The sequence below is a fragment of the Arachis stenosperma genome, chromosome 3 (genome assembly GCF_014773155.1).
Source record: "Arachis stenosperma cultivar V10309 chromosome 3, arast.V10309.gnm1.PFL2, whole genome shotgun sequence".
NCBI lineage: Eukaryota > Viridiplantae > Streptophyta > Magnoliopsida > Fabales > Fabaceae > Arachis > Arachis stenosperma.
Window position 1 is genome coordinate 109,997,624 of NC_080379.1, and position 11,350 is coordinate 110,008,973.

Sequence of the window (11,350 nt, forward strand, 5' to 3'; positions counted from 1 at the left end):
ACGGACACAACTATTAGTCAAATGACTTGTTGCTTGATGAAATTTACAGTAAGGCTTTCCTTTTAAATCTTTTACGAAAAGCAAAGTTCTACCCTCAAGTAAAACCAATTGGTTATCTTTAAGCAACACATCGAAAATCTGATCAGATTTTGAGATATCAAAACTATATTTCTTTCCACTTTTAAGTTTTGAATCATTCGACTTTTCACTACCAGGGAGTTTTTTCAATAAAGAACAAACATATGGAGGGCCTTTCTTAAGTTTGGCAAAATCGACTTCTTTTTCGAAATCAATTTCCTCCTCTGAGGATTCCATGGTTACATAAGCAACCTTCTCTTTTCGAGTAAACGGTTTACTTTTCGACCTCTGTTCAGTTCTATGTTTTTTTCTCCTTTTTCATAAGCTCAGTCTGCCGAACCTTTTCAGCCAGGTGAGCCAAGTCAGAAATATGCACATTAAGCAATTTCATGCGCATATAAAATTCCAACCCCATGGTTGCTATTTTCACTATCTCATTTTCAAGTAATGTCACATAGCACCTACTTCTAGCATTTTTTAAACGTATTAAATAGTCATCGATGGTTTCACCATCTTCACGTTTCAAAGCTACTAAATCGGTAACTGCTACGTTCATTTCCCCTCGATAAAACTGAGCATGAAAAGCAGTTTCTAACTGATTCCATGTTGTAATCAAATTTGGTCTAAGATTCGAGAACCATGTAAATGCATTCTTCGTCAATGACGAAGGAAAAAATTTCATTTTCAAATTTTCATCATTGGCTAGGTTTCCAATCTCGACCAAATAACGAGCAACATAATCAGTTGTCGATTCTCTAACTTCTCCAGCAAATTTTGTGGTTATTTTTGGATTTTTCACCCCTCTTGGCACTTCAGCCATTTGAACTACTTGGGGAAAAGTAGATACAAAATGTGGCTGATTCATAAAACCAACATTCAATCCAACCCGATTTAAAACCTCTTCTACAATTCGAGTGACCTGATAATAATCACCACGTAATCCCTGTAAAACATTATCAGCATTTTCATTTTGATGAACCAGGCGAGAATTTTCTCGATTTGGAATATGATTTTCATTTTGAAAAATATTTTCCATCCCCTCATTGTTCCCTCGAGCGTTATGCCCCTCGCCTTCATCATAATCAACGATTCGAGCAATCTTTTTAACTTGTTTGGCCAGACGCTCGAATCTCGATTCATGATCAGCCATCATGGGATTCAGAATTGTAGTCATTTGTTGGGTCAATAAATTGACCAAGTCATGATGACTTTCCTCCATTTGCTGTCGATATACTGCCATTGAATTGGAAGCATTCGAAGTAGAGCCCACATGATACTCACGAGAATATTCAGAGTGTTATTGTGGGTTTTGCATATTATTCACTCCATTGGTATTCCCAAAGCGGATAGGTGGCATAAATCCACCCACCAGTGGGGTATAACCAGTAGGAAGACCATAAGAGGGCCACCCAGCAGTTAATGGAGGTTGATATGGTTGTACAAGACCACGCGGACGAGTATTACGTCCAACATTTCCAGTTTGAATAGTCGTTATGGCTATACTTTCAGTTCCAATTGTACTCTCCGAATGTGAAGATACATCGGTTTGTGGCATGGATACTGGTATACTATTACCGGTGGATGAACCACCATTCACATTTGACACTTGATAAACCACTATTTTATGGTTTATATTGTGTTTAATTGAGTGGTTTTTATCAAATTCTCACCCACTTATTCATATGAATTGCATGATATTACAATTTCTTTCCAAATTTATTCTATGGTTTAAAACTTGCTTCCTAGAGATCTTTTAATTACGTATTTTAATTCTCTTTTATACCATTCGATGCCGTAATCCGTGTGTTAAGTGTTTCAAGCTTCATAGGGCAGGAATGGCTTAGAGAATGGAGAGGAAGCTTGCAAAAAGAGAAGGAGCACAAGAAATAAAGGAGACAACCAGCGAACAGCGACGCGCACGCATGACTGATGCGTGCGTGCGATTTGGACATAATCACAGCGACGCATACGTGTGCTTAACGCGTACGCGTGGATTGGAGTTCATGCAAATGACACGAGCGCATTCCTAACGCGCACGCGTGGAGAGGAAAATCATCAAACGACGCATACGCGTGACCGACGCGTATGCGTGACATGCGCGATCTGCAGAAAATTCAGAAAATGTTGGGGCAATTTTGGGTCGTGTTTTGACCCAGTTTTCGGCCCAAAAACATGGAATAAAGTCAAAGAACATATAGAGATTCATGATATGAGATCATACATACAATTTTAGGTTTTAGATGTAGTTTTTAGGGAGAGAGGTTCTCTCCTCTCTCTTAGGTTTTAGGATTAGGATTCCTCTTAAAGGATTTAGGATTATTTCTTCTTCATCACAGGTTCAATGTTCCTTTTATTCATTTTCTCAATTTGGTTTATGAACTCTTTATGTTTAGATTGATTTTCTATTTAATATAATTTAAGTTATTTTAGATATATGATTTTTATTTAGCTTTGTGTATTCTTGGCTTTAATAGATTAATTGGAGACTCTTGAGTTATCAAACTCATTCTGATTGATAATTGTTATCTTTGCTGATTGATTTGAATTCCAATAACTCTAGTCTTTTCTTAGGAATTGACTAGGACTTGAGGAATCAATTTAATTCATTCACTTAACTTACCTTCATAGTTCGAGGTTAATCAGGTGGGAGCAGAATCCAATTCTCATCACAATTGATAAGGATAACTAGGATAGGACATCCAGTTTTCATAATTATTTGCCAAGAGTTTTTATAATTATTAATTTAATTCCTTGCAATGTATTTTCCTTGTTCAACCTTTCAAAAAAAACCCAAAAACATACCTTTTTCCATAACCAATAATAAACACACCTCCCTGCAATTCCTTGAGAAGACGACCCGAGGTTTAAATACTTTGGTTATAAATTTTATTGGGTTTTGTTACTTGTAACAACCTAACTTTTGTACGAAAGGATTTTTTTTGTTGGTTTAGAAGCTATATTTACAACGCGATTATATTTGTGAATTTCTTTACCGATAGAAAACCCATTCGTCAAAAATGGCGCCGTTGCCGGGGAATTGCAAACGTGTGCCTTATTATTGGTTATTGTAAATATTTTCTTTTTTATTAATTTTTGTTTTTATTTTCTCTCACTACTATGAACTCTCACCCCTTTGGCTATGAGTCTGGTTACAATTATGTTGCAGGAAGAGGGGATTACATTGAAAACATGCATCAAGGTTGGGACAATCAAAGATGGGAGGAGCCACAAGTATTTGATCAACCCTCTTGGCAACAACCACCTCCAATGGACTATCAACAACCATTCTGTGATGCATATCAAGGCAATGGCTATGGTGAGCACTCCTTTGATTATCAATAACCACCACTATATGCCTATGAACCCCCTCTTCAACATAACTTTGAACCACCATACTCACAAGCCCTCTACAACCAAACACCTCCACATGATCCTAACCCATATCCACCATACCAACCACCTTATGAGCCATACTTAGAACCACTATCTCAATATACACCATGTCCATATCCATCAATCCAAGAGCACTATGATCCTATTTATGATAGCTGAGCGCAACAAGAATCAAAAGATCATCTCAAGGAAACAGTGGAAAAATTTCTTGCAACTCTTTGCCAACTGGATCAAGCGATCAATCGATTACCTTCCTGACGTTCGGATACTCAAGGAACCCCCATGGTTTCATGTGAAGAATCTACTGAAGAACACAGCATGAAGGAGAAGCTAGAAACTCTGGTGGACAATGAGCAGCATGACTTTGTATTGGAACAATTGGAGGAAGTCGTAATCGTTAAAGAGGAAGAAGTGGTTGAAGACTTAGGAGATGCGGAACCTCCATGGGAAAGCTCAGTCATAGAGCCCCCTTCTAAGGAGTTTGAATTTGATGCTAAAAAGGGTGTACAACCTCCAAGGCATATCATGGTTGAAGACTTTGAAGGGGATGATCAAGAGATAGATTTAATCATTGATGAATTCTTATCTACATTTGAATTCTCTCCCATTGGACTTGACATGGAGATTAAAGAAGAAGAAGCACAACCTCCCATGCCCTTGGTGAACAATGAAGAAAAAATTAAATCGAAAGAAAGCTACCAAGAGGAAGAGGTTGAAATTGAAGAAGCTTGCAAAGAGGTGGAAGATGTCAAAGAAGAGCACAAAGGAGTGGAGCTTGCAAGATCATTAGAAACACCTCTCCCAAAGCCATTACCGTCCAATACAACATTCAAGTGGGTAAAATTCTTATCCTTAACCTTTACTTTCCCACTTGAATATGGGCTTCTAGAGACGGATGGTCAACTTAGAGCTCTTTGTGGCATTAAGAGCAAGAGGAAGATGGTTAGTGGTTGGAGTTGTCAAGCAAGACTCAATATGGTTGTAATCTTAAAGTTTAAACGCAAAGGTTGGTGTAGAGCTCAAGTGAATGGGTCTAGGATGTTGTTTGGCCGCTTCAGTGAGAATTCAGACTGCTTGTCACCCGGATGGAACAATATTGCTCAACAAGAAGATGGGTGCAAAAGCAAGATTTGGGACCCTGGAATTAAGTCTAGCAATCAATACTCTTGGGGCTTTGTCACTTGCTTTAACTTGCTTGAAGGCTCTCTGTGCCTAGTTTGGGATCCCGGAGGATATTAGAATTGCAAACATTGGTCGGGGTTCCTGGATCAGTACAAGCATAAGCCACCATGACAAGGAGCTCTCCAAATGTCCAACTTAAGGACTTTAACTAAAAGTGCTAGGTGGGAGACAACCCACTATGGTATAATCGTTTCTTTTATTCCTAGTTTATTTTATTTTTATTAGTGTCATTCATAATGTTTGCATTAGCATCTGCATACTTCATTCTGCATTTTGCATAATAAAAAAAAAAGAAAAAAAAGAAAAGGGAAAAGCGTGTTCCACGCGTGTGCGTGCATCACGCGCACGCGTTACATGCAACACTAAACCTTACAGAAAGTCACGCGGGAGCTGTGTAGAAAGGATGCCTTGCGCACGAGCCAACCCACGCGTACGCGTGGGCAACGCGTGCGCGTCACCCGAATTTTAGCCAACCCACGCGGAAGCGTCACGCGTATGCGCGTGGATGAAAAATCGGCGTCAATGGGTGATTTGGCCGAGAGTTATGCTGCCTTGGTGCTGGTATTGTGCGTTTAGCACAACCAATGGTCACGCGTACGCGTGACCGACGCTTATGTGTCATTTGTGATTCTGCTCACCCACACGTACGCGTGAGCGACGCGCACGCATCGCGTCCCGTTTCTCATTCCCTTCTTCTTTCTTCTCTCCTTTCCCCTTCTTTTCCCTCCCCCCCATCTACTTTGTCCTCCTTCTTTCCATTATTGCATTTATTTATTTCATGTTGCCTTAGTTATCTATGGTTTCTTCTCATGCATTATGTTGGTGTTGGAATTTTATTTGGGTACTATTTTATTATTCTGAGCTTGTAGATTTTATGAGGAGTGATTTGACAATAGATATTTTAATTTGGCTCTCTTATACATTTGGATTACATTATTTTCATTCCAATTATACCTTGCACACCACGCATTTGTAAAAAAGCTTTTTTTGGCATTTTGAATCCTATTTTCTTTTACTCGTTTACTTGTATGCCTCTCTTTCACAACACTTGGATTCCACATGTATTTGAGGTTATTATTCACAATTGTCTTCATTACATATGCTCTTTAATTTGGCACATTTAATAATTGATGCTTGAATTATGTTTCTCATGCCCATTACTTGCATGCTTTTACCTTCTTGCATCTAATTTTATGAATTGCCTTTTTGATCCGTATTCATGTCTTACATACATGTTGTAGCTACTATGTAGTTGGGCTAACATCTTTTCTTTGGCATTCATTATCACTTGGAATTTTCTCCCTTCCGGTCTTAGTTATCTATATTTCACACTCTTCCTTTTCTTTCTTCTTTAGACATGGATACTAAGAAAGGAAAAGAGAAGGCCACACCGACACGGAAAGGAACCAAGAGACCTCCAGCTAAGGCACCTCCACCTATAAGCGTCAGTTAGAGAAACCCGTTCACTTGCACATCTTAGCATGCACCGAGGACGGTGCAATCTTTAAGTGTGGGGAGGTCGATACTGATCTCCATGGGTTAGTTATTTTCTTCTCAACACCAATATTCTATTTTCTTTGTTTGTTCATTGTTGCATTTGCATATTTGATTGCATATTTGTTTGATTTTATGCATTTAGTTACTACTTGGTTGAAGCAATATTTTCTTTTTCAAGAAATTTTAATAGTATTTCACTAATTTAAATTGAAAAATTTTTGTTAAATTTGTTTGAAGTTGTATTTGGAACATAGTTTAAAAAGCTAAGAACACACAACCCGTAAGATTTTGAGCCTAATTACATGGTTACATTATTTAACCATAATATTTTATTCTTGTGTGTTTTCTTCTCTATGATTGCAATCTTTACTTTGTTTCATTCTATATGTCCATTATTTAGTGTATTTACATGCTTGCATATGATTGAGGCCATATTTGATTATTAACTCACTTATCCCAAATAAGCCCACACTTTTATGTCACCTTTGTTAACCACCTTGAGCTTTTTAATCCCTCTTGTTCTATAACCACATCACTAGCCTTAAGCAGAAAAATAATTAATTACCCCAAATTGAATCTTTGGTTAGCTTAAGATAGAGATTGTGCATCAACTAAGTGTTGGAAAACTGTGGGAACATAGGTTAATAAGGGAATGTATCATGTTTCTAATTTATTTGAATATTGAGAATTTGGGAACCTACTCATGAAAAACCAAAATAGAAAAATAATGGAAAGTCCATGTGAATTGATAAGTTATGTTTATTTCTCTACCAAAAAAACCCAAAAATATTCAATAAATAAGTAAGTGAATAAGGGGACAAAATTACCCCAATGCTAAGTTTAATAAAAGATCAATGCATATGTGGTGAAATTAAAGAAATATTTGGTAGATGAGTATGTAATACAAAAGTGGAAATTTTGGGTAGCTAGGCATGAATTTAAGAGTATATAGAGTGTGTGTATAGGTGAGAGCTTAGGCTATTCAATGATTCAATTTATAGCTCACTTAACCATATATATATACCCTCACACTTACCTTAGCCCCATTACAACCTTGAAAAGGACCTCATGATGTTTGCATTGATACGTTAAATATTTGTTGATTGGTTAGATGTAAAACAAAGTTTAGAAAGTATGATTAGAGAAGAGTAGAGTGATTGACCCAAGACACTTGAGAGTTAGAGTGATATACACTACCAGTAAGGGTTCAATGCTTAAAATCTATGTTCCCTGCTTTCATGAGCTATCTTCCTACAAGTTTACTTGATTTTTATTGTACAAATTTGAATTAGTGGAATTTGGTTTGTATTTGTCTTGGAGAACTTGTTTGTTTTTAACTAAGTGGATAGAAACATCTTAACATGTAGTTGCATTCACATTCATAGGTTGCATTGCACGAGTCTTGCTTTTCCCTATTCATTTATTTTATCTCCTTAAACTAAGCATGAGGACATGCTAATGTTTAAGTATGGAGAGGTTGATAAACCACTATTTTATGGTTTATATTGTGTTTAATTGAGTGGTTTTTATCAAATTCTCACCCACTTATTCATATCAATTGCATGATATTACAATTCCTTCCCAAATTTATTCTATGGTTGAAAGCTTGCTTCCTAGAGATCTTTTAATTACGTATTTTAATTCTCCTTTATACCATTCGATGTCGTGATCCGTGTGTTAAGTATTTCAGGCTTCATAGGGCAGGAATGGCTTAGAGAATAGAAAGGAAGCTTGTAAAAAGGGAAGGAGCACAAGAAATAAAGGAGACAACCAGCGAACAGTGATGCGCACGCATGGCTGACGCGTACACGGATTTAGACATAATCACAGTGACGCGTATGCGTGTACGTGTGGATTGGAGTTTACGCAAACGACGCGAGCGCGTTCCTGTCGCACACGTATGGAGAAGAAAATCGTCAAACGACGCGTACGCGTGACATGCGCGATCTGCAGAAAATTTAGGAAATGCTAGGGGCGATTTTGGGCCACGTTTTGACCCAGTTTTCGGCCCAGAAATATATAATAATGCCAGGGAACATACAGAGACTCATGATATGAGATCATACACACAATTTTAGGTTTTAGATGTAGTTTTTAAGGAGAGAGGTTCTCTCATCTCTCTTAGGTTTTAGGATTAGGATTCCTCTTAAAGGATTTAGGATTATTTCTTCTTCATCACAGGTTTAATGTTCCTTTTATTTATTTTCTCAATTTGGTTTATGAACTCTTTATGTTTAGATTGATTTTCTATTTAATACAATTTGAGGTATTTTAGATATATATTTTTATTTAGCTTTGTGTATTCTTGGCTTTAATATATTAATTAGAGACTCTTGAGTTATCAAACTCATTGTGATTGATAATTATTATCTTTGCTGATTGATTTGAATTCCAATAACTCTAGTGTTTTCTTAGGAATTGACTAGGACTTGAGGAATCAATTTAATTCATGCACTTAACTTACCTTCATAGTTCGAGGTTAATCAGGTGGGAGCAGAATCCAATTCTCATCACAATTGATAAGGATAACTAGGATAGGACATCCAATTTTCATAATTATTTGCCAAGAGTTTTTATAATTATTAATTTAATTCCTTGCAATTTATTTTCCTTGTTCAACCTTTCAAAAAAACCCAAAAACATACCTTTTTTCCATAACCAATAATAAACACACCTCCCTGCAATTCCTTGAAAAGACGACTCGAGGTTTAAATACTTCGGTTATAAATTTTATCGGGTTTTGTTACTTGTGACAACCTAACTTTTGTATGAAAGGATTTTTTGTTGGTTTAGAAACTATACTTACAACGCGATTATATTTGTGAATTTCTTTACCGATAGAAAATCCGTTCGTCAACACTTCATCAGCCATGTGAATGATCTTCCCACTTCGCAATCGCATACACTAAGAAATTACTGGAAAAATATTTGTTTTGACACACTTCGATTTAAAACTTTTCCACCAGGCGTGTCAATTTGTTTTGTCAATTTTTAGCAAATCGATGGTGGTTCGATATCTAGTAGTCTGGGAGAGAAACCTACTCCTCTGTGCGAGTACCAGTTTTCTAGAAGTGCATCAAAGCTTCTCCGATTAGACAAGTTTCGACAATGAAAATAAGATGAATTTATAAAATGTTAAATAATATTTAAAGATCAAAGTTTTCAATACATAAAGACATGGTAAATGAAAAGACTTATGCCAAAATCAAAAGGAACAATAAAAAGTGCCTTTAATTAAATCAAAGAACTTCAAAGTAAGTCAGAGAATGCTGGAAAATAAATTAAACAAAAAAAATAAAGAATATAAATAACAACTTAGCGAATAAGATTAAGTGAAATTGTTTTACAAACAGAATTGAATTTAAAAGAAAGAAGAAGGTAGAAGGAACCCTACAGAATAAGGAAACTCGATCGCAAACTCAGGGATTCGCTGGGATGTGAGAGTGCTAGAGTGTTTTTCTGAGTAAAAGTTCAAACCCTTATTCCTTAACACTTCATAGTATTTATATACTATCTTACATAACGGTTAATTTGATTACAATTAATTACAATTAAATGATGAATTACATATTTGAACTACAATCGCTCTTGGTAACCGTTCCCACTGCGTGATTGTAGATATTTCCAATATTTTTCTCGTGTGATAAAAGCCACGAACTTTCCCGCTTCTGCTACTATTCGATCAGCTTTTTCGAAATCTTCAAATCGAAACTTCTACTCGATTTGGCTTACTCGATCAACCACACAGTCGAAATCCAATCAGCATTGAATACCTCCAACCTTGTAATCACACGCATATCTTCTCGAGACACTACACTTTACTTCTTCGATTTACCTCATTTATATTGAAAATATTTTTTCGATCAACAATCACTATTAAATTTATAATTTTTATAAAATATATCTCACTATTTTAATTTAAGAATGATTAATTCTTCACTTGGTCACTTTACCAATTTTTTCATTTTAAAAAGTTTTCATCCTAAAAAAATACTTTTACACCTAATACATTACCTTAAAAATTGATCCATTAGTATCTTATGAAGCTTGATAGTTGCTAACATTTTTATTATAAAAGAATTAGCTAAAATTAATTTAAAAATAAGATAAAAATAGTGTTAACTACTAAAAATTTTTGTATAGTATTTTTCTTTAATTATCGAAAATATATATAAAAAAACACCTATTAAATAGCTCTTTATCAAACTCTTGTTTGGCATGTCCTTTCATGTCAACACTTACTTGCAGAGTCATTTTTAAAGTTAGCCGATCTTATCTTTTTCTTTTTTACTAGAAGCCTAGAGGGTTGCATTCGTCATTCGATGAGGGCTCCAAAGACAAAAACTTTATTGACAACTTGTCATACAAAAAATATTAAAGTTCCAAAAAAGTACATGGCATATAATGATTTATATTGGTAGTCGACGGAAACATTCCGACACATTGTAGGAACAAGACAAGACAAGAGCGATCCGCAATCCATATAAAATGGGTGAAAGAAGAGTAATCCGAGGCTATAAAATCTCGTATTAACATTGTCTGTATCTTTCTTTGCCATATTGACTAGATCCAACTTAACGTCTTTCTTTTCAAGCCATAACTTGTTTCCTGTCTCTGGATCAACTACAAGTTAGGAAACATGCAAAAAATAAATATTAATAGATAACTGACTAACTAACTACACCTTCCTTTGCTGTCTACCTTTTTTCCTTTTCAGTTTTATTATTATTTTTTTTTTCTTCTATACAATCAATATCGTCATATCCTTCTAACATTACGTCACCTCCTTTTTCTTTTCCGTTCAACCTTTACTTTTGAACATAAAACTTATCATGTATGAATGAGTGAAGATTACATTCAAGAGTGTAATTTCCACTTGATATTTTACTTAAACCTGAGGTATTCCCTTTTTAATAGTAAGATGTACTAATCACGTCTACCATGCTAATTAATTCACTGGTGATATTATGTCAAATGCATAGAACAGTGCATGGTTCGTGCAACTTGGGCATTACAACTTTATGGTTTTCCTCCCAAATTAAACTATTCAGAGTATAATTGACGCATCTCAAATGCATGAAGAAAGAAAGAAAAAGATTATAGTTGTTGTAGCTTTCATCTGTGTAAAAGTTGTGAACATGGACTAATGTTATTTGTTTATTTGAAAATTTCTTCAGAGCACAAAACTAAAGGGAAAAAA

The 11,350-nt window shown here is 35.6% G+C and overlaps 1 protein-coding gene across 1 annotated transcript; it reads right to left on the reverse strand.

Annotated features, from left to right (window-relative positions):
• Positions 1-376: 376 nt before the first annotated feature.
• Positions 377-1,318, reverse strand: LOC130966576 (uncharacterized). Its single transcript, XM_057891390.1, has one exon. It carries the CDS (start codon positions 1,316-1,318, stop codon positions 377-379), a length of 942 nt encoding a protein of 313 aa, XP_057747373.1.
• Between the last annotated feature and the right edge of the window lie 10,032 nt (positions 1,319-11,350).